We start from the raw sequence: 24,826 nt of genomic DNA on the forward strand, positions 1-24,826 counted from the left end.
CGCCGGCTCGGCCTGTTTTTGGGCCCGGTGATCCCAGGCCGAACCCAGCGCACTGGGGGGCGCTCGGGGGCTCCGGCGGAAGGGGAAAACACGCCTGGGCCACACTGTCAGGCGAAAAGTCAAGGCAATTGTCCAGATTCGCCCCCACCCCCGCGCGCTCGGCCACCACCCGGCCGATCCCGGCGCCGCCCACTGCCCAACACCGCTAGATAGGCCATTCCCCGTCGGAAAAGAGAGAAGGTTTCGCCGCGGCAACCTCTCCACCACCTTCCGAGCGAGTTTTCCGGCGCCGTGTAGGGCGGTATACCGATGGCTCTGCGCCCACCGCGCCCGCCAGGTGTTCGGCGATTTGTCTGTGCGGCGATGGATTCGGACGATGAGGAGGCGCTCGGGCGTTGCTGGAGGAGGAAGCCGATGTCTACGTCCAGGACGAGGAGCATCTCATGGTCCTCGCCGCCCTCGCCGGCTTGCTCGCGAGCAATGAAAAGCCGCGGCGAGGTGGCTCGGCGCCGGGGTGGCTGAAAGCAAAGAACCGGCATCGCCTGGAAGGCTATTGCATGCTCTATTCCGACTACTTCGCCGACGCTCCATTGCACGGCGACATTATTTTGGTGCCGTTATCGGATGAGCCAAAAGCTTTTCCTCAGGATTGTGAATTCCATCCGGGAGTTCGACAGCTACTTCAAGTGCAAGAAGGATTGCACCGACAAACTTGGATTCACCTCAATCCAGAAGTGCACGACAGCTATAAGGATGCTTGCATACGGAGCTCCCGGTGATTCACTCGACGACTATGGGCGCATGGTCGAGTCCACGACCATTGAGTGTTTCTATAAGTTCTGCAGGGCAGTGGTGGCAGTGTTTGGACCGCAATACTTGTGATCACCCAATGCTGAAGACAGTGCTCGGATCCTAGCACAAAATGCAGCAAGAGGATTTCCTGGGATGCTTGGAAGCATCGACTGCATGCATTGGAATGGAAGAACTGTCCATTTGTTTGGCAGGGGATGTACAAAGGCGCCAAAGGCGGTTGCAGTGTGGTACTTGAGGCAGTGGCCACACAGGACCTCTGGATTTGGCACTCCTTTGGTATGCCAGGAACTCACAATGACATCAACGTGCTGCAATGCTCCCTGTCTTTGCCAAGCTTGTTGAAGGTCATTCTCCGGTGAACTTTGAGGTCAATGGGCGGCACTACAACAAGGGTACTACCTAGCTGATGGCATCTATTTAAGATGGTCTACATTTGTGAAGACTATCTCAAACCCTGTGCCAGGAGGCAAGAACTCCCACTTTGCGAAGGTTCAGGAGGCTTGCAGGAAGGATGTCGAGCGGGCATTTGGTGTGCTCCAATCTCGATTTGATGTTGTCCGGTACCATGCTCAGACCTGGTCGAAAGATCAAATGTGGGTGATCATGACTTGTTGTGTCATCTTGCACAACATGATCATTGAGAGCGAGCAGAAAGAGCCAGTGTTTGACACCGAACCATATTACAGGCAGGGTCCTCTTGCGCAAGTTGATCACCAGCTACCGGCAACCTGGACTGCCTTTCTCAATATGCGTCAGGAGATCTGAGACCCACAGGTGCATCAACAACTGCAGCAGGATCTGGTGGAGCACCTATGGAGGCTCAAGGGCGCCTAGCTTGACGTGTGATGAAATATGAGTTTTTATTTGTTGAACTATATAATTTGTATTGAACTATTTGTTGTTGACCTATTTGTTGAACTATTTGATTTCTATTGATTTTCTGTGATGAACTATGTGATATTTTTTTTTACTTTTGTTGAATTTGCGCCGAACCACGGCGAATATGGGCCGATTTGTGCCGATATCGGGCCGATTTTTGGCCGAAAGTGGGCCGAAAAGCGGGCACATTTGCGCCAAAAATGGGCCGATATCGGTGCCTCGGGGTGACCTGGGGGCGGCGGCTGGGAACCCAATCGCCCCCAGAGCCAATTCTAGCGCCGGCTCGCCCCCAGGCGGCGATTTTTAAGCCTCCTGGAGGGGCCAACTGCTGGAGATGCTCTTAGTGGTGTGTGGAACAACTCACCTTATAAGTTGGTCTCCCACACCCTCCACTAGCATGGTGGGACTAAACTTTCCACATCCCTTGTCATGCATGGATTGGCTATATGGACCTCTGTGATTTTCCTAGGAATTATTGGATAAAATAAATGGGCTAAAGGCCAATAATTCCAACAGAGAAGGAATGGTGGCTATTGAGTATGGACCATGGACCCTTGGACCAAGTTTTACCATCCTACCCCTCCTACCTACCTACCACCACCATGGTTAACCTTGCTCATTTGTAAGGACTCTCACCTATATAAGTCCCCCATGGCCATGTACTCTGTTAGCTCTCATTTGAATAAACTCAAAGGAAGGGCACTTGCTCTCCTAGGTAAAGACCGAGGAGCTCTAGTGTTGAGTCTGAGGAGTTACGGATGGCTCTCATGTATCGAGAAGGAGAGGTTTGGAGAGGGTTCCCAGGAAACGTGAACGACTCGGGCCTGCGACCAAACCTCCCTTTTGATGCGTTCCTAACATAGGACTGGGTTGCGCTCCTTAAGGTGACTGGACCTATTCACAAATATATCTTTGTGTCACTTTTGTCGGACAAGGCACACACCCCCGCTAAGCTTTGTCTTGACCACGTTACTAATGACACTCCTTAATGATTCATTGTTTTTACGGCAACAACATTCATGTTCTGTTATTTCTTTATGCATGAAAATATTTGGCACAAATTGCTAGAATATGTCTATGATAATGGTCTGGTGTTTATATGTACTTGCATCTTCAGCATAAGTATCATTTATTTGAGCTCAGTTTGTCTATAAGTAGCGACAATCTGAGAACCTAATTATGAATGTTGGTATTTCAGATTCTAACAGATGCTGCTCTGCTGAAGAGGCAAAAACTGGAAATAGAGGAACTTCGCAAAAAGCTGCAGGTTTGTCCTGCTTGTTTGATGTTGCTCTCCGTATGTGACGTGTGTTACTGTTACTTAAAGTTTTTTGTTTAAATTTCAGGGTTCCCATTCTGAAGTCTTGGAGCAGCTTATCCTAAAGCAACGCAATGACATGCATAAGGTATGTAAAGACTAACATTTCCAGTAGAACAGGTGTTTCCTATTCATTATGAACTTCCTCTTATGGATGCATTGTACAACTGTTAAACTGTTTTTAACATATAAAGTTATGCTGATTATCTCTTGCAGTCTGAACTCGAGCGTGATCGTCTAGCAATGGAACTTGAAGAGGAAAGGAGGTTAAGGGAGACATTAGAGCACCGGTTGGCTGAGCAAAAGATGTCACAGAACCACAACGATACCGACATATCAGTAGAGCAATTTGCTGATTCTAGCCAGGTATGCTTGGTGAGGCAGCAACATGTAAAACTTTTGTTAGTTCAACGTGTAGTCAATTCAAGTTTCATATTTTCAATTTTTGCACATCTTCGTCCTGGTCCTCTGGAACCACATCACATTCTTCCTTTCAACCTGCTTGTTAATACTCAAGCCCAGATGTTGGTGAAATTCACAACTATTGGTTGACCTTTTGCAGCTAGACGTATTAAAAACTCCAGATTCTAAGCGGACACCAGATGGATTTGTTGCTAGCCGCTCACGCTATTTGAAGGATGCAGAGTTCAGCCCAATACCTGAAAATTTAGGTTCTGTAGCTGATGAGGATCTCTGGATGCAATTGAATAAAGGATGCATCACTGATCTTGATATGCTTGAAATGACATCTGATTTTAAATGTCCTCCGTTCCCAGAAGATACGACAGCGGTAAGTCCAGTTTCAATTATTTTTCTTTGATGATTCAGCAAACATGTTTGTCTATAGGTATTTTAGGTGGTATATGTTTATAGACTAGAAGCAAACGTGCGCTTTGCTGCGCCAAATCATTTTTCTTGTAAATTTGTGAAGATCCATATGATTTTTTGGAACTGGTGTGGAATAACCAACAATTATAAGGCTTAAAATACATCAAAGCTGCCATGGGGTTCTATCCTTAGGGAGCTTAAAAACTTGTAAGATTAGAATGTTAGGTATGTGCGACATTTTTATATTGAATAGCCCAAGGGAATTTTACACAAGCCTTGGGGGTATAAGAAAGGAAATACAGACTAATACAGATTCCTAGACCAATAATAATACTCCTCAACAGCCCCCTCAAATGCTAAGTGTATGCAATAACATTGCATTTCAAGAAGTGTAACACTAGAGAAAAAAATAATGATAAAAAATCTGCATCTTGAGAGTGTCATCGTAGCATGGACAATCTTCAAAACTTGTGACGCATCAGAGGAAGACACCGCATTAGTAGAAGATACAAGATAAGTAGAGAAGATTGGTTGTCAAAAGAAGATGGCATATCAAGAGAACGAGACATTGCCCAAAAGATTGTAGCCCAAGAAAACAAAGGTGAAAGAAGCTCGAGAATAAGAGAATGGACGTAGATGAACGATAATGCAAAAGGAGGTCACCAATATCCTGTAGAAAACAACACGGTCCAGAAAGGCCACAAAAGCTGCATAGAAATTATCAATGCTGCGGATAAAGGTTTGGTGGACTCACATGGCATGAGAAACATGAAAGAGCAACAGATTTGGTGGACACAACGGAAAATATAATGCTAGAAGCACACAAGACAAAGATGCAAGAGCCATCATGTACGCATGAGAAGCACAGAGGAGGCCATGCAGGTGGAATGCCAGCGAGGAGCAACGAGGAATAGGAACTAACGGCTGATCGACAACACTGATGGAAAGTGCATGTGCAAGACAGAGTCGGCGGAGGGAACCCCGTCAAAATCACCGGACAACAAGAGAAATGATACCGGATGACACTGTATTTTTTGATTTGTTTTTCTCTCGATAAACCGAACACACAGACAGTCAATGACATGGATAGATGAGGCGCTGACAGGGCCCTGAACTGTGTGGCTCACAGCAGCAACCAGAGAAGCGAACCTCCGAGAGTAGCGCACTAGCAACAGCAGGAGGCAAGCATCATGCTAGTAGATATTCATCACACATCATGTTAAGAGTTAACAGGAGCACCCGCGCAACACCGAGACCCAGGTAGAGTAGTGGCACAACAACAATAACGTGGGCGAGTAAGCAGCAGCCGCAGGCAACAACAGAGCAGGGGCATCATGCAAGGGGGGAAGCAAGCCGCACAAACTGCCACAATGAGCAGGCCTGCAAGCTTGCGTGGGAGCAGACAACTATAGTAATAGGCTGTTGCTGGGACTGGTGGCGGGTGGGGAACTGCTGCTAGCGTTGCGGACCCAAGCCGATGGCGACATAAACCGGAATCAAATCTGATAGTCGGTGTTAGAATAATCCAAGGCGCATAGTCGATCTATGGAGGACCAAGCAATCACACGAGGCATGGCACCAAGATTTGCTAGCAATGTTCAACGAACATTGGCTAATCCCGGAGACATGACTGCGGACGCTCCTCCCCCTTGATACCGCTACAATACTGCACACCGGCCACTCGGGCATCGGAACATGTCGCCAGCTCTCCCTGTGTGCATGTGCTATTATGTTGGCATAGATTACATCATGTGTCAACTCCCACATTATATGGAGGCCCGAGATACAAGTATCCTACTCAAACACTACTTCGTACCTGTCTACACATCATGTGACTCCAAGTGCAATTGTAACCTACCTTGTATGAAATATTCGACACATAACAAACCCTACCTTGGACTTGAGGTTATACTAGGAGTACCGCTACTACTACCATACTCCACGTGAGTCCACTTGGAAGTGTACTTGCTTCTTCATAGTCAATGCTCTAGCGAAATAAAGTTCTTCACTTTAGTTGTGCTCCTAATTTGTGGAGTATCCTTTTAATGCCATTACTCGTTGATCATTGAGTCATCATATCTGACAGTATTGTTGTATTGTTATCATCTTGGCAGCTTATTCCCTGATATGCGTAAAAATGAACAACTCATATATTTGACGCCACATTTAAGAGTTACCTAAACTCACTATAGTTGCTCTTTCTTTATTGTTGTCTGAAACTGGAAGGAATTTCATTGTCACCCTAGGTCAACCTCGTAGTTGTCTCACCTTCTTTACCTGATAGTCTTTTTACATGCCCCATAGCTATAGCACTCCACCTCCTTCTGTACTTGTCATCCACACTTTGCCACGTGCACCGAATACCATAGAATATACGACCATGTACTCTTCTAGCTTTTTGACATTTTAGACTTTCCATCACTAATCTATTTGATGCGCCACACTAACATGAATCTAATACTCGCCAGCACTGCTTTAGCACCTTCTTCGCACTTTGCATGACCCCACATGTCTAATCATAAGTGCGTCTGTCGTCGTGCCCTGTGGTTGCCGCACGCATCACCGCTATCACCGCGTTGAGCCTCTGCTCTCACAGCGGAGTATCCTGGGTAGCTAGTCCCCACCTCCTCAACTTTAAAGGGCTCATGATACCATGTTAGGAATGTGCAACATATCTCTATTATATAGCCCAAGGAGCATATTACACAAGACATGAGGTACAAGAAAGGAATTATAGACTAATACTGACTTTTAGACCAATACTGATACTCCTTAACAAAGAAATGTTCTGGATTTTGTTGCAGAAAACAGTAAAAGGGAAACAATAGTAAAGTAAGTTACAGCTGTTGACACACTTTTTTTAGGGAACTATTAGCATACATACTTGATTGGACTGGCTGTTTGATGTTTGCGCATCTCCAGCCGTTCGGTCCCCCAAGGGACACTGAAATAGCGCCTCATCGGGGCTAACCGGCGATATTTTCGCCATGGGGGCGCTCAGATTCCCAACCACCGCCCCAAGTTGGCACCCAAACACCGTTTTTCAAATGCAAACTGGGCTCAAATTCAAAGAAAATGACTCGATTTTGGACAAAATTTAGGCGGTTTCATTCATATTTGTACAAATTTAAAGACATACATAAAAACTTAAAAAAACTACGCCGCCGCCGCCCCGAGCCTAGTTCATGCCGATGAGTTTGTAGAAGGCAGTGTAGTCGCCGCCGTCATCGTCCTGCATGCTGCCATCCTTGCCACAACCCTGCCCTGGATCACCGCTGCGGACGGGGTTGGTCGGTGTCGGCGCCTCGTCGTCGCTGTAGAGGACGATGACGCCATCCTCGTCGTGGCCGCGGCGTCGCTCGGCGATCTCCTCCAAAGCGCGGCGCTATCGCTCCATCTTCTCCCGCACATAGTCGTCGCGTGACCATTTTTGGTTGGTGTCGAGGTCGGCGGCCATCTCCACGTGTTCTTGTTTGACGACCATGGGCGTCACCGGCTCCTTCGGCCTGACCAAGCGAAGATGGCCGCGGGGAGGTGAAAGTTGGCGGCGGCCCTCGTTTATGACGAGGTTGCCGCCGCGGCTGCGTTGGCGCTCCGGCGTCTCCTGGGGCTCGGGCTTGACGGCGGCGAGCGGCGTCGTGCGGGGGGAGCGGGAGTCGGAGGACGACCCCATGATGCACCTCGACAGCCACGAGCTCCCGCTCCGGTGCGAGAACGACCGCGCCGGGTACTTCAACGGCGGCTCGTTGCTGCCCTCGATGTTCTCGAGGATGGCGCGGAGCGTGCGCCCGGGGACGCCCCACCACTAACGATGGCCGTCGGAGTTGTGGCGCCCCCTTGGCGCTCTGCCCTCGATGTGCTCGAGGATGGCGCGGAGTGTGCGCTCGGGGACGCCCCACCACTGACGATGGCCGTCGGAGTTGTGGCGCCCCCTTGGCGCCGGAGCGCCGTTGGTGGAAGCGAGCTGGTCGGCGTGGCGGCGCTGGAAATACACCGTTCACATAGGGTGGTTGTCAGCAGCATACTCGGATGCTGCCGCGCTTCCTCCGGCAAGGATGCCCGGATCTGCGCGATCTCGCTGCGCGTTCCGCGTTGGAGGGCAGTGGGGGCATGGGGACGCCTCTGGCGCTGAGCCTCCAAGCGTCCAACACGTGCATGTTGGGTGGCGCCGGGTAGTTGACCTCGTGGAGAACGCGTGCCTCCCACTCTTGCAGATGACGGCGACCGAAGTCATTGGCCGCCGCTCCGTCACCGAGGAACCTCTTCGCCATGGGCTCGGGCTTGACGGTGAAGGAGAGAGGGTGAGAGCAAGGACGGCGAAGGAGAGAAGGTGGTCGGCAGCGAGAGAGGGAGATGGATGTGGCGTGGCGAGTGTGCGGCCAGTGGCGACGAAGGCGACTTTTATAGCGGCGAGGGGGCGGCAGCAGTGCGGACGCGTGGCGGGAAAGGGCAGGACACGCGACGGCTCGCCTTCACTACGCTGCCTGTGATCAATGGAAGGCTGACCGGCGGCAGCCTTGGCATTGATTCACGCGGGAGCTGAGGCAATGAGATGAGGACGACGATGCCTAGTCGCTGACTCGGCGGGCCCACGGGGTGGGAATCTGGCGCGGGAAGTTTTGGCACCATTTTTCTTTCCCCCGGCGCCCCCGGTCGGCCCCCAGCGCGCTAGGTCCACCGGCGCCAATTTCGGCCTTAACTGGGCCATTTTTCTTTGAGCTGGCGATAAAAAAGGGGCCGGGGCCCATTTTTTTCCATGCTCTAAGAATTTCTTACTCAACATGTGTAGCACTCACACAACCAAAGACTGCCTTTTTTCTTTGAGAAACACAACAGAGAGGCAGACGCTTACATGCACGCACATACATTCACCCTTATGAAGGGCACACACCGACACCCTTCCCCTATGAGCACCTTCAAGAGACTTAGCCGGCGGGTCTTGACATTGACGAAGTCACCACATGCACCTTGCTATAGACAGGAATGTTGCCTCGCACAAAGAATATTCTGCATTTATGAGACACAAGTGTCAAACTTGGGGTTTTATCCATGGTGGGCGTACAACCACCTTCCTAACCATCCAACCACAGGTTTGAATCAAGGCACAGGTTCAACTCCAGAGCAAGTTACTCGGTGATGCAATTTAAAGATTTGATTGTACTAATGCAGGTGCCTGATTTATAGAAGGTGTAATTTCTCCATCTAGCAGGTGGTATATTCTGAATTCTCCAAAAAAAAGTGTTAAAATCATCCTCAAGTATCAAATTGACTCAGGTTTCCCTAGTGTCCAAACTGAAGACTGATGAACTCCATTGGCCTTTGCTAGTTTTTGTTTTTTGATTGCAAATGATAATTTTTCATTGAGCTGCTAAATTTGGCCACCAGAGTAACACTTTTGTTGCTGCCAACACTTGTCTTGTCCGCACAGGTTGTGCCATTAGAGGAGCCTATTGACGTGAGATGCCTTAGGCTAGAAACTGCATGCAGCTCCGATAGGCAACAGCTCGAGGATTCAAAAGCAAGATGCACAACTCTCGAGAAGGAGCTTGAGCTGCTCAAGGAGGAAAACTCATCCTTGCGACAAGAGCTCTCCAAGTCGAAGCACGACACAGATCATGAGAAAGAGGGACTGATTAAGGAGCTGGAGACCGAGAGGTCCAAGATGGAGGAGCTCAAGCAGGATATCAGGCTCTTTAGCCAGGCCTTCTCACAGAGGCAGGGTCATCTGACGTCCCTGCACACCAAATCCAAGGCCATAGTGGAGAACTGCAAGGCCTCTCGGGTGGCATTGCCCTGATGAGAGCCTCAGCTGCTGTGGAAGTTTTCCCATTTCTGCAACACTGCTTTACTGTAGATTTCGTGGTGCTTGTAATACAAGTGTGCGTGTCGTGTGTGTGCAGTGTGCTGGGTTTTCTAATTCAGTCGTTATCATTAAGTGTGTGTAAGCAAGATCTGGAAACCGGTGTGGGTATACCTAGGAAAAGGGCATCGGTTTTATTTGTCATTAGGAATCTGAAAAGTGTCAAATGTAGTTGACACATGATTGTCCTATGTTAGTTAATGTAACTAGCAAATGTGCCCCTGCGTTACTACGGAAGAAACAAATGCTTACCTGCTGTCGTATCACTTCTCTTTGCTGATGTGAAGCATAACATCACCAAAGCAGCCATTTAGTACTATTCAGCTTTTTTCTTCACGGTTTTTCCTAAAAAACAAACTATATAGACCTGTGTTGACCAACTCGACATGCCACATGGGGTAGGCGTTTCAATAATTTTAAAAATAAATATCCAAATTAAGTATTTTGAGAACTCTCGAGCTGTTGTCACTTTGCTTTAGGCTAGAAACTGCATGCAGCTCCGATAGGCAACAAAATAAATATCCAAAGTTTTAACAATTTCCCGTCAATCAATGTCACTCCTAGCTATCTATAATGGGTAGTCTTCAAAAATATTACTAATAGATATGTTCATTTCTATTCATGCAAACAATCAAGACCGGGTCAAACATATTGAGTAATATAAAGTAAGCTTTTCTTATGCAGAAATACTATAATATATAATGAAAATGACGTATAGAGAATGTCATACATAAGTGGTGCAAATCACGATCAATGATTTGTATGAATTTATGTAAGACACTGACAAAGCAAGAGAAATATGAAAATATACCAAGAAATAAAGCCCGAGTGTGAAAAGCGATATGGCCACTAAAATTTGGAATGATCCAAAGGCAATTTGTCAGTGATTATTTTTCTGAGGGAATTTGTCAATGCTTTTTGATACATGTAATGTGGTTGCTTAGTTTCTGAAAGGGAACCGTGTAAGCAAAAAAAAAAAATTACATGTAAGCTTCAAAGGCACTCTACACACAAGTAAATTATGGGAAAAGACACCTCTATATGTGCTCTTCATCAAACTAAGGGCCTGTTCGGATCCACTCCACTCCACAACTCTGCTCCAGGAGTGGGCGGAGCCGATCCGAACGCTGCAACTCCGTGGAGTCAAGAGAGCGGAGCAGAGCGATCTGCGGATGAAAATCATAGAGCGAGGAATGAGGTGCTCCGCATATCCTAAAAATGAAGGAGTTCATCAAATTTACGGCAGACTGCCACCGATAAGTGGCATACTGATTCGGTCGCGTTCTGTCTCTGGTGCCTTTTCTATCCTACCACCTCCCCTCCGTATGGGCCCCGGGCCAGATTGAGCTTTTGGCCCATCTCATGAACCAGAGTGGAGCGATCAAGCCGAACAGTTTCCTCGCTCTCACGATTGATGGAGGAGCCGAAGCGTAGGATTTTGGAGAGCCGGTGGATTACCGAACAGGCTCTAAGAATATACATTCTATCTATCGTAGGCAAGAGGGATACGTCAAATTACACATGTACATTACCTTGGCATTATGATCTTCATCTGTATATGCAGTGCAGATATAGTTACCATCCTCAACCACATATGCCAAATGTAAAATATATGAAGAATTTGAAACTAAATCAGTGAAGGTTTAACCAGCCTTGCTACAACAACAATGAAATATTATTAACTGAACAACATTCTACAATCCTATATAGATGGAATAATGGTTCACCTTTTCTTTCCACAAAATTCTGATCGAAGATTTGAACAGATTCAGCAAAAAAACATGGTTAACATGTAAAATGCCGCTAGACGATTTCAATATAAAGAAGAAAAAAAATCATGTCATCTCCACCTGCATACTAAACTTCCTAATCGACAACTAATGCCACGATATATGGGTCTTTGGCCTGACAATACTCTCCACCGGCAATGTCTCGTCCTTCCGCTAGATATCCACCTTTAAATTTGAAGAATTTAAATACTACAGTAGTAACTAACACATCTGCTCTCAGGTATGAATTCTTAAAAATAGGGGCCGCCATACTCTGCAATATACATGCATAACAACAAAAATGATACATGAGAACATTTGATTTTGAATAAGATTGCTCGTAATCATCCATAGAAACTTGCTACAAAAATAGTTTTCATTACGCATACCTGAACATATGACATGCCTATCATGGCCTTCATTGCAATGTAAACACACATACATCAAATTATCAATAAATCAAGTTCCTCACATTCAACCCGACAGAAATAAATGAAAGCAAATCATTCATGAATTTGCACAGAAATCTGGAGGATATTTGAGTAGTATCAAAGCTATAAGCGAACTTGTATATGTGCGAACCTGTGTCAATCAAACTACAGTGCAACATTTCTCTCTTCCCTAGTTCTCCACAAAATGTTTGATCTTTGTCAATCGTGACTATCAATGATCCAGTGAACCATATATTGGCTGGGGTGAGTAATAAGTGGTCTCTGCAGTAAAGAAAACACAAGAACATATATAACAACTTTCCATTACCAGAGAAATAACTAAATTATTCAGAAGCTTCAGGCAATAATGAATAGCAAGTAATTAGTAATACTCTGCAAGCTTCAGGCAATGAATTAGTGCTGAAAGTGAAATATATAAGAGAGAAATAACTGAAAATTGTTCAGAAGCTTCAGGCAATCCATAACCGAAGCAAGAAGCGTCAGCGCGTAGAGCGACCAGTTTGAGGATTCAATACCTTGAGGATTTTAATTTTATAATCGCTAGGTAATTAATCAGAAGGAAAAAAACATACCTGAATATATAATGGAGTGAAAAGTTGAACGGCTGGTGAAGTCCACACCAAGATATGTACTGACAACCTGTCAGTACCAGGGCAATATTCGTTGGGGAAGATACCTGAAAACTGAGTTGCAAGCATAGCTTGTTTCTGTTATCCTTGGTTCATATGCACAGTCTGTTTGGAGGTCATGGCTTTCCTTACCCTGCAGCAGGGCTAAACTCCAGATACCTTCAGCCAACCAGAGAGAGTGAAAGCTCAACTCTTCTTTTTTACTTGGGCCAAAGATATGCTTACCAAAATGCTGCTGGATCAAAGATTAGGGCGTTAGGCACATGCAAATGAGGTTATTAGTACATTATCAACAATTAACTAATATTGTTTATTTATAAGATCAGGGAACCTGCTATTTTGATATGTTCAGTGGGAGAATCTACAGTACTGTATATGCAAATATCTTCAGACCATGTCTCTTCAAATTGCTAGTCTCATTGACATGATTTGCGAAACAGTCCCAGAGACACAAACCAGCAATGCAATAGTTCGCAGCAGGTGCCGCTGGTGGCCCCTGAAGTAGCAAAAGAATCACCAGCCGACGGCAGAAACATGTAACTTGCGACTGGCATATTCTCGTCGGCAAACAGTAGCAAAATGGCCCGTGCGTTGCAACGGGATAATAAATTTGCGGCCTTCAAATCAAGCGACTGAGATCATAATATCTATAATCATTATAAATAATGTACAAGCCATCTTGTTAATTCAAATCAAATAAAACTGATCCCTGGTTACACTTAAGAATTAGACATCCTAATACAGCACATTTAGTTGATGGACTACATGACACAAGCTTTAGAGGCCAGTTGTCATGAACCAAAATGAATCAAACAGATGGAAGTGATGTATAAGGTCAATGGAACCTTTTGGAGTGGCAGCTACAGTATCAACGCACCACGAGGCTTACACTCTCTTATGGCACACATATGTAGGCTGTAGCTACTAACATCGTTAATGCCATTAAGGGTAATAATAACCAAGATGACAACTTTGTACCAACTATTTTTTGTTACGAGATAATTCTTGTTCCGTAGATACATAGCTTGAACTGAATGAATTATTCAGTACTGTATAGATCAAGTGCCAGTCTATATAATTCTGTGTAGTAGTGCATAGTCTTCTTCAGAGATTGTGATTTGTGAAATACTCTCGTACTACATTATCTTGTTACACCGTCTTGGATCATCATCAGGTCCTAATCAGAAGGAATGTTCAGCTAATAAAAATTCTACCCAAAACTAATGGCAATGAGGCTGGCATTGAATTAATGCCTGATCATCAATCCCACGTGCAGTTTGCCTCTCTCAAATATGCAAGAATCAGAAAACATGCGCCATCACTAATTGACTACTTGACAATTTTGATACAATAAATCAATAGAAAAATATATGCAAGTGGAGAAAATCCGAACTCATGCTGTTGCACCTCCTCACTAACCTAAGTGACTTGGCTGTCTTCATTTAGATTTGCTAGATTTTTATTGATGGCCCTTTCAGTGCACCATCTCAAAATTGCAAAAAATATGTCATCCTTTTGCTTATCAGCTTTGGAATTGGTGCAACTCTTTCATCAGCATAGTGAAGGATCTCCTGAACAACATAAAGTCCAATAAAGTAACTAAATCATTGAAAGCTCTTTCTCATACATGAGTATAGATGCACAATGTCCAAAATGAATTGGATTCAACAGGAGCAGTAAAGCATGCATGAAGAGGAGTTTGGCAACACCTTCAAGAGCAACGGGCCAAGTCGACCAAACTTCAATTGGATTAGCCAGGGAACAAGGCTCATTTGAATGGTTCAAAGGTGTCATGAATGAAGTTACTAAAAGTGATAGTGATGTACAGTAATACTCTACCGTAATTGTTTCAGCAAATGGCAACGTCCCACATAATCTAGTTTTGTAAAAGAGAAGTAACCAAATCTCTTGTTGTACAGAATGCAATATAGATACACACCTAACAAATCGCTCTGGTTGCCATGGTTCAAATCGCTCCAACACACAAAAAATGGTGTCAATATCGTCTCGATCAGCAAGGTCTTTTTTCCTCTTCTCCCTTCTCACTCCCTCTGTTATGGCTCAGGGGAGCAAACTCGCCAGAAGCTCAGGGTGACGAAAATTCAGCAAAAGCCACACCCCTGAGACATCATCAGAATGCAACATCAACCATCAGTCGAATCACAGTATAGCAAAGGGGAGAAAATGCCACATTAGCGTGCATGCTGATTCCGATTTTGATGCAGACTCACATCCAACAACAGTGCTATGGCGGCCACGCGGGCAGGAGATGCTTGAGGGGCTTCAGGACCACGGCGAGGCGATGAGCACCTCCAGGCAGCCCGCGTTCCCGGCCAGGCCAGTGCCGACCCGCCCCTGAACCTCTCCCGCCTTGTGCTCCGCCACGGCTGTAGCCGTCCGTCGACAAGGGCACCGCCCCTGAACCTCTGCTGCTCCGTCGGCACCGCCCCTGAACCTCTCCTGCTCCGCCGCGCCGCGCCTGAACCTCTCTTGCTCCGCCTGCCGCGCCGCGCCTGAACCTCTCCTGCTCCGCCGCGGCTGGAAAGGAAGCAGGAGACGGCTGTAGCCGTCCGGCGGCAAGGTCTCGGCCACTCAACTTCTCTCCGCCGCGCCGCCCCTGAACTTCTGCTGCTCCGCCGTCCGCACCTCACCTTCTCCTTTCTGCTGCGTCCGGAAAGGAAGCGAGAGCGTGATAAGACGCAGGTTTAAAAAAAAAAAACGAACCGTTTTCAGTAAAAGAGGAACCGTGGGTTGTATTACTAACTAAAAACACAGGGTTTTTTTTAGCAAAAGCGCCGCGATGGTGAGCGAGCAGATGCGATAGTCTAAAGCGCCGCGATAGTGAGCGGGCAGAAGCGATAATCGTTTTAAATTATTATTATTATATTATTATTATTAGTGAAAGATAAACAAGATGGATTTATTTACGAATGTATTCTAGTATGTCTAAAGTTGTTATATACTGTATTTTCTTAGCTTCCTATCTCTAATGTACTTGAGTTCCAAATAAGTATCATTTAGGGTGAAAGCGTATATAATGTAGCTTGCACGTATCTCCTGGCACGCGGATTCCTCGCCCGCGTCGACTTCCTCCGTCCATCTGTTTGCCCCTGATTCGACTCCTGGCCTGTCGTTCCTGGGATTGATCCCCGTTCCGGCCGTTCATCGAAGCCCTAGCCCCATCCCGTTGCCCGATGCGGCCGTCGTGCCCCCTCCGACTCCCCTCCCTCGCGTTGATAGGCGCCACACGACGGCTGCGACACCGCCATCCTAGGGAGCACCTGCAACCCTAGGCCCCATCGTTGCCGGGGTGGCTCGGATGGGCTTCGGCACTCCCTAACGGGCCACATAACTGCTCCGGGGCCGCTCCGGCAATCCTCTAGCTGGGCCATGTCTCGAGCCCCTAGCCTACCATATGGGCCCTCGGTGGCCTTCGCATCGGCATTGGAAGGGCCCAATTGGTCCACCACTCACCTCAGGATCAGGAGCATCTGGCTGCCTAAGGGTTTCCCACTCCCTTGATTCGGCTGAGCCGCCTCCGCTCACACCCCTCCTACAATCCCTCCCTTCATACGACCGCGTCCTTATCCAGACCTCGCGCCACCTGCCCGCCTCCCCTCGGCGCCCGCCCCGGCCATGCCTCGGGAATGGGGCGACGACGACAGCCGGCCCAAGCACAACCTCGACGCTGCCGGGACACCCGAGTCCCCTCTCCGACGGTGCAACGACGCGAGGATGAGCTGCGTAGGCAGCTCTAGGGGTTCCGCCCGGGCTATTCCGGTCACTCAGGTCAGGAGTCTCTGATACGTCTCCAACGTATCTATAATTTTTTATTGTTCCATGCTATTATATTATCTGTTTTGGATGTTTTATATGCATTAATATGCTATTTTATATGTTTTTTGAGACTAACCTATTAACCTAGAGCCCAATGTTAGTTTTTGTTTTTCCCTTGTTTTAGAGTTTCGCAGAAAAGGAATACCAAACGGAGTCCAAATGGAATAAAACTTTCGCTATGATTTTTCTTGGACCAGAAGACACCCACGAGACTTGGAGTGCAAGTCAGAGGAGCCTCGAGGCGGCCACTGTTGGGGAACGTAGTAATTTCAAAAAATTTCCTACGCACACACAAGATCATGGTGATGCATAACAATGAGAAGGGAGAGTGTTGTCTACGTACCCTCGTAGACCGAAAGCGGAAGCGTTAGCACAACGCGGTTGATGTAGTCGTACGTCTTCACGATCCGACCAATCAAGTACCGAACGCATGGCACCTCCGAGTTCAGCACACGTTCAGCCCGATGACGTCCCTCGAACTCTGATCCAGCCAAGTGTTGAGGGAGAGTTTCGTCAGCACGACGGCGTGATGACGATGTTGATGTTCTACCAACGCAGGGCTTCGCCCAAGCACTGCTATAGTATTGTCGAGGTAGACTATGGTGGAGGGGGGCACCGCACACGGCTAAAAGATCAACTTGATCAATTGTTGTGTCTATGGGGTGCCCCCTCCTCCGTATATAAAGGGGGGGAGGAGGAGGGGGCCAGCCAAGAGGAGGAGGTGCGCCCAGGGGGGGGGGCAATCCTACTCCAAGTAGGTTTTGCCCCACTTTCCTATTCCAACTAGGAGAAGGGGGAAGGAGGAGGTGGAGAGAAGGAAGGAGAAGGGGGGCCGCGCCCCCTCCCCTTTCCCAATTCGGATTGGGGCAAGGGGGCCGCGCGCCACCTCCTGCTGCCTCTCCTCTTCCACCACTTTGGGCCCATGAGGCCCAATAAACCCCCCCTGGGGGGGGGGGTTCCGGTAACCCCCCGGTACTCCGGTATTTATCCGATAACCCCCGGAACCATTCTGGTGTCCGAATATAGTCGTCCAATATATCAATCTTCATGTCTCGACCATTTCGAGACTCCTCGTCATGTCCGTGATCACATCCGGGACTCCAAACAACCTTCGGTACATCAAAACTCATAAACTCATAATATAACAACCATCGAAACGTTAAGCGTGCGGACCCTACGGGTTCGAGAACTATGTAGACATGATCGAGACACGTCTCCGGTCAATAACCAATAGCGGAACCTGGATGCTCATATTGGCTCCTACATATTCTACGGAGATCTTTATCGGTCAAACCGCATAACAACATACGTTGTTCCCTTTGTCATCGGTATGTTACTTACCCGAGATTCGATAGTCGGTATCTCAATACTTAGTTCAATCTCGTTACCGGCAAGTCTCTTTACTCGTTCCGTAATACATCATCCCGCAACTAACTCATTAGTTGCAATGCTTGCAAGGCTTAAGTGATGTGCATTACCGAGAGGGCCCAGAGATAACTCTCCGACAATCGGAGTGACAAATCCTAATCTCGAAATACGCCAACCCAACAAGTACCTTTGGAGATACCTGTAGAGCACCTTTATAATCACCCAATTACATTGTGACGTTTGGTAGCACACAAAGTGTTCCTCCGGCAAACGGGAGTTGCATAATCCCATAGTCATAGGAACATGTATAAGTCATGAAGAAAGCAATAGCAACAAACTAAACGATCAAGTGCTAAGCTAACAGAATGGGTCAAGTCAATCACATCATTCTCCTAATGATGTGATCCCGTTAATCAAATGACAACCCATGTCAATTGTTAGGAAACTTAACCATCTTTGATCAACGAGCTAGTCAAGTAGAGGCATACTAGTGACACACTGTTTGTCTATGTATTCACACATGAATTATGTTTCCGGTTAATACAATTCTAGCATGAATAATAAACATTTATCATGATATAAGGAAATAAATAATAACTTTATTATTGCCTCTAGGGTATATTTCCTTCAGTCTTCCACTTGCACTAGAGTCAATAATCTAGATTACACAGTAATGATTCTAACACCCATGGAGTCTTGGTGCTGATCATGTTTTGCTCGTGGAAGAGGCTTAGTCAATGGGTCTGCAATATTCAGATCCGTATGTATCTTGCAAATTTCTATGTCTCCCACCTGGACTAAATCCTGGATGGAATTGAAGCGTCTCTTGATGTGCTTGGTTCTCTTATGAAATCTGGATTCCTTCGCCAAGGCAATTGCACCAGTATTGTCGTCACAAAAGATTTTCATTGGACCCGATGCACTAGGTATGACACCTAGTTCGGATATGAACTCCTTCATCCAGACTCCTTCATTTGCTACTTCCGAAGCAGCTATGTACTCCGCTTCACACGTAGATCCCGCCACGACGCTTTGTTTAGAACTGCACCAACTGACAGCTCCACCGTTTAATATAAACACGTATCCGGTTTGCGATTTAGAATCATCCGGATCAGTGTCAAAGCTTGCGTCAACGTAACCATTTACGATGAGCTCTTTGTCACCTCCATAAACGAGAAACATATCCTTAGTCCTTTTCAGGTATTTCAGGATGTTCTTGACCGCTGTCCAGTGATCCACTCCTGGATTACTTTGGTACCTCCCTGCTAGACTTATAGCAAGGCACACATCAGGTCTGGTACACAACATTGCATACATGATAGAGCCTATGGCTGAAGCATAGGGAACATCTTTCATCTTCTCTCTATCTTCTGCAGTGGTCGGCCATTGAGTCTTACTCAACTTCACACCTTGTAACACAGGCAAGAACCCTTTCTTTGTTTGATCCATTTTGAACTTTTTCAAAACTTTGTCAAGGTATATGCTTTGTGAAAGTCCAATTAAGCGTCTTGATCTATCTCTATAGATCTTGATGCCCAATATGTAAGCAGCTTGACCGAGGTCTTTCATAGAAAAACTCTTATTCAAGTATCCCTTTATGTTATCCACAAATTCTATATCATTTCCAATCAGCAATATGTCATCCACATATGATATCAAAAATGCTACAGAGCTCCCACTCACTTTCTTGTAAATACAGGCTTCTCCAAAAGTCTGTATAAAACCAAATGCTTTGATCACACTATCAAAGCGTTTATTCCAACTCCGAGAGGCTTGCACCAGTCCATAAATGGATCGCTGGAGCTTGCACACTTTGTTAGCTCCCTTTGGATCGACAAAACCTTCTGGTTGCATCATATACAACTCTTCTTTCAGAAATCCATTCAGGAATGCAGTTTTGACATCCATTTGCCAAATTTCATAATCATAAAATGCGGCAATTGCTAACATGATTCGGACAGACTTAAGCATCGCTACGGGTGAGAAGGTCTCATCGTAGTCAATCCGTTTAACTTGTCGAAAACCTTTTGCAACAAGTCGAGCTTTATAGACAGTAACATTACCGTCAGCGTCAGTCTTCTTCTTGAAGATCCATTTATTCTCAATTGCTTGCCGATCAACGGGCAAGTCAACCAAAGTCCACACTTTGTTCTCATACATGGATCCCATCTCAGATTTCATGGCCTCAAGCCATTTTGCGGAATCTGGGCTCACCATCGCTTCTTCATAGTTCGTAGGTTCATCATGGTCTAGTAACATAACTTCCAGAAAAGGATTACCATACCACTCTGATGCGGATCTTACTCTGGTTGACCTACGAGGTTTAGTAACAACTTGATCTAAAGTTTCATGATCATTATCATTAACTTCCTCACTAATTGGTGTAGGTGTCGCAGAAACCGTTTTCTGTGATGAACTACTTTCCAATAAGGGAACATGTACAGTTACCTCATCAAGTTCTACTTTCCTCCCACTCACTTCTTTTGAGAGAAACTCCTTCTCTAGAAAAACTCCGAATTTAGTAACAAAAGTCTTGCCTTCGGATCTGTGATAGAAGGTGTACCCAACAGTCTCCTTTGGGTATCCTATGAAGACATATTTCTCTGATTTGGGTTCGAGCTTATCAGGTTGAAGCTTTTTCACATAAGCATTGCAGCCCCAAACTTTCAGAAACGACAACTTTGGTTTCTTACCAAACCATAGTTCATACGGCGTCATCTCAACGGATTTCGATGGTGCCCTATTTAAGGTGAATGCGGCCGTCTCTAAAGCATAACCCCAAAACGATAGCGGTAAATCAGTAAGAGACATCATAGATCGCACCATATCTTGTAAAGTACGATTACGACGTTCGGACACACCATTACGCTGTAGTGTTCCGGGTGGCGTGAGTTGCGAAACTATTCCGCATTGTTTCAAATGAAGACCAAACTCATAACTCAAATATTCTCCTCCATGATCAGACCGTAGATACTTTATTTTCTTGTTACGATGATTTTCAACTTCACTATGAAATTCTTTAAACTTTTCAAATGTTTCAGACTTATGTTTCATTAAGTAGATATACCCATATCTTCTTAAATCATCTGTGAAGGTGAGAAAATAACGATATCCGCCACGAGCCTCAACATTCATTGGACCACATACATCTGTATGTATGATCTCCAACAAATCCGTTGCTCTCTCCATAGTTCCGGAGAACGGCGTTTTAGTCATCTTGCCCATGAGGCACGGTTCGCAAGTACCAAGTGATTCATAATCAAGTGGTTCCAAAAGTCCATCAGTATGGAGTTTCTTCATGCGCTTTACTCCGATATGACCTAAACGGCAGTGCCACAAATAAGTTGCACTATCATTATCAACTCTGCATCTTTTGGCTTCAATATTATGAATATGTGTATCACCACTATCGAGATTTAGTAAAAACAGACCACTCTTCAAGGGTGCATGACCATAAAAGATATTACTCATATAAATAGAAAAATCATTATTCTCTGATTTAAATGAATAACCGTCTCGCATCAAACAAGATCCAGATATAATGTTCATGCTCAACGTTGGCACCAAATAAAAATTATTTAGGTCTAATACTAATCCCGAAGGTAGATGTAGAGGTAGCGTGCCGACCGCAATCACATCGACTTTGGAACCATTTCCCACGCGCATCGTCACCTCGTCCTTAGCCAATCTTCGCTTAATCCGTAGCCCCTATTTCGAGTTGCAAATGTTAGCAACAGAACCAATATCAAATACCCAGGTGCTACTGCGAGCATTAGTAAGGTACACATCAATAACATGTATATCACATATACCTTTGTTCACTTTGCCATCCTTCTTATCCGCCAAATACTTGGGGCAGTTCCGCTTCCAGTGACCAGTCTACTTGCAGTAGAAGCACTGAGTCTCAGGCTTAGGTCCAGACTTGGGTTTCTTCTGAGCAGCAACTTGTTTGCTGTTGTTCTTGAAGTCCCCCTTCTTTTTCCCTTTGCCCTTTTTCTTGAAACTGGTGGTCTTATTGGCCATCAACACTTGATGCTCCTTCTTGATTTCTACCTCCGCGGCCTTTAACATCGCGAAGAGCTCGGGAATAGTTCATCACGAAGCTTTTGTAGCTTGGTGGCAGTGATTGAAGAACTCTGTCAATGACACTATCAACAGGAAGATTAACTCCCAGTTGAGTCAAGTGATTATGATACCCAGACATTTTGAGCATATGTTCACTGATAGAACTATTCTCCTCCACCTTGCAGCTATAGAACTTATTGGAGACTTCATATCTCTCAATCCGGGCATTTGCTTGAAATATTAACTTCAACTCCTGGAACATCTCATATGCTCCATGACGTTCAAAACGTCGTTGAAGACCCGGTTCTAAGCCGTAAAGCATGGCACACTGAACTATCAAGTAGTCATCAGCTTTGCTCTGCCAGACGTTCATAACATCTGGTGTTGCTCGTGCAGCAGGCTTGGCACTTAGCGGTGCTTCCAGGACGTAATTCTTCTGTGCAACAATGAGGATAATCCTCAAGTTACGGACCCAGTCCGTGTAATTGCTACCATCATCTCTCAACTTTGCTTTCTCAAGGAACGCATTAAAATTCAACGGAATAACAGTGATACGTCCATTTTGCATCATGCTTTTATATCGATATTTATTGCGTTATGGACTGTTATTTCACTTTATGTCACAATACTTATGGCTATTCTCTCTTATTTTACAAGGTTTACATAAGGAGGAAGAATGCCGGCAACTGGAATTCTGGGCTGGAAAAGGAGCAAATATTAGAGACCTATTCTGCGCAACTCCAAAAGTCCTGAAACTCCACGGAACATCTTAAAATAAATAAAGAAAAATCCTCGCCAAAGATGAAGGCTAGGGGGCCCACACCCTGCTCATGAGGATGGGGGGCGCCCCCCCCTCCTAGGGCGCACCCTCTACCTCGTGGGCCCCCTGGTGGCTCTCCGACGTCCATCTTCTCCTATATGAAGTCTTTCGATGAGAAAAAAACGAGAAGGAACTTTTCGGGACGAGACTCCGCCGCCACGAGGCGAAACCTTGGCGGAACCAATCTAGAGTTTCGGCAGAGCTGTTTTGCCAGGGATACTTCCCTCCGGGAGGGGGAAATCATCACCATCGTCATCACCAACGCTCCTCTCATCGGGAGAGGGCAATCTCCATCAACATCTTCACTAGCGCCATCTCATCTCCAAACCCTAATTCATCTCTTGTATCCAATTCTTGTCCCAAAGTCCGGGATTGGTGCTAGTAGGTTGCTAGTAGTGTTGATTACTCCTTGTAGTTGATGCTAGTTGGTTTATTTGGTGGAAAATCATATGTTCAGATCCTATATGCATATTATTACCCCTCTGATTATGAACATGAATATGCTTTGTGAGTAATTAAGTTTGTTCCTGAGGACAAGGGAGAAGTCTTGCTATTAGTAGTCATGTGAATTTGGTATTTGTTTGATATTTTGATAAGATGTATGTTGTCTAGCCTCTAGTGGTGTTATGTGAACATCGACTACATAACACTTCACCATTATTTGGGCCTAGAGGAAGGCATTGGGAAGTAATAAGTAGATGATGGGTTGCTAGAGTGACAGAAGCTTAAACCCTAGTTTATGCGTTGCTTCATAAGGGGCTGATTTGGATCCACATGTTTCATGCTATGGTTAGGTTTACCTTAATACTTTTGTTGTAGTTGCGGATGCTTGCAATGGAGGTTAATCATAAGTGGGATGCTTGGTCAAGTAAGAATAGCGCCCAAGCACCGGTCCACCCACATATCAAATTATCAAAGTATCGAACGCGAATCATATGAACGTGATGAAAACTAGCTTGACGATATTCCCACGTGTCCTCGGGAGCGGTTTTCCTTATATAAGAGTTTGTTCCGGCTTGTCCTTTGCTACAAAAAGGATTGGGCCACCTTGCTGCACTTTATTTACTTTTGTTACTTGTTGCTCGTTACAATTTATCTTATCACAAAACTATCTGTTACCACTTATTTTAGTACTTGCAGAGAATACCTTACTGAAAACTGCTTATCATTTCCTTCTGCTCCTCATTGGGTTCGACACTCTTACTTATCGAAAGGACTACGATAGATCCCCTATACTTGTGGGTCATCAAGACTCTTTTCTGGCGCCGTTGCCGGAGAGTGTAGCGCCTTTGGTAGGTGGAATTTGGTAAGGAAAAATTTATATAGTGTGCTGAAATTTACTGTCACTTGCTACTATGGAAAGTAATTCTCTGAGGGGTTTGTTCGGGGTATCTTCACCCCGTCTAGTAGAGAAAAGAGTTTCTCCTCAACCTACCGAACCTATTGAAAATGAAACTCCTTTTGAATTTCCTTCGGATATGATGGAAAAACTGCTAGCTAACCCTTTTACAGGAGATGGAACAAAACATCCTGATGAGCACTTAATGTATGTGGATGAAGTTTGTGGATTATTTAAGCTTGCAGGTATACCCGATGATGTTGCTAAGAAGAAGGTGTTCCCTTTATCTTTGATGGGAGACGCATTGATATGGTATAGGCTATGTGATGATATGAAATCATGGAACTATAAAAGATTGAAATTGGAATTTCATCAAAAGTATTACCCTATGCATCTTGTTCATCGTGATCGCAATTATATATATAATTTCTAGCCTTGCGAAGGAGAAAGCATCACTCAAGCTTTGGGGAGGCTTAAATCAATGTTATATTCATGCCCCAATCATGAGCTCTCGAGAGAAATAATTATGCAAAGTTTTTATGCTTGGCTTTCTGAAAACAATCGCACCATGCTCGATACTTCTTGTGCTGGCTCTTTTATGATGAAGACTATTGAATACAGATGGAATTTATTGGATAGAATTAAACACAACTCTGAAGATTGGGACCTCGACGAAGGTTAGGAGTCAGGTATGACACCTAAGTTTGATTGTGTTAAATCTTTTATGGACACCGATATTTTCCATAAGTTTAGCACTAAATATGGACTTGACTCTGAGATGGTAGCTTCTTTTTGTGAATCTTTTGCTACTTATGTTGATCTCCCTAAGGAGAAGTGGTTTAAATATCA

General features: G+C 45.5%; 1 protein-coding gene and 1 long non-coding RNA gene across 5 annotated transcripts in view; one reads left to right on the top strand and one right to left on the bottom strand.

Annotated features, from left to right (window-relative positions):
• The window catches only part of LOC119276716 (kinesin-like protein KIN-7L), a 24,441-nt gene extending 14,477 nt beyond the window's left edge, over positions 1-9,964 (top strand). The window contains exons 10-14 of the mRNA XM_037557855.1: positions 2,891-2,959; positions 3,039-3,098; positions 3,227-3,376; positions 3,573-3,800; positions 9,267-9,964. Coding sequence (XP_037413752.1) covers positions 2,891-2,959; positions 3,039-3,098; positions 3,227-3,376; positions 3,573-3,800; positions 9,267-9,635 — 876 coding nt within the window. The 3' untranslated portion in view covers positions 9,636-9,964. The remainder of the gene's footprint in view (positions 1-2,890; positions 2,960-3,038; positions 3,099-3,226; positions 3,377-3,572; positions 3,801-9,266) is intronic.
• Positions 9,965-11,359: 1,395 nt separating this feature from the next.
• LOC119276724 lies at positions 11,360-15,241 on the bottom strand. 4 transcript variants are annotated; one of them, XR_005136772.1, is made up of 5 exons: positions 14,780-15,241; positions 14,488-14,668; positions 13,968-14,119; positions 12,492-12,780; positions 11,360-12,180 (listed from the first exon to the last, which is right to left on the bottom strand). It is a non-coding gene; the product is annotated as an uncharacterized LOC119276724 (long non-coding RNA). The 4 variants fall into 4 exon arrangements; XR_005136773.1 differs by having other exon boundaries at positions 12,492-12,602; positions 12,681-14,119; XR_005136783.1 differs by lacking the exon at positions 13,968-14,119.
• Between the last annotated feature and the right edge of the window lie 9,585 nt (positions 15,242-24,826).

Source organism: Triticum dicoccoides, chromosome 1A (genome assembly GCF_002162155.2).
Source record: "Triticum dicoccoides isolate Atlit2015 ecotype Zavitan chromosome 1A, WEW_v2.0, whole genome shotgun sequence".
Classification (NCBI taxonomy): Eukaryota; Viridiplantae; Streptophyta; class Magnoliopsida; order Poales; family Poaceae; genus Triticum; species Triticum dicoccoides.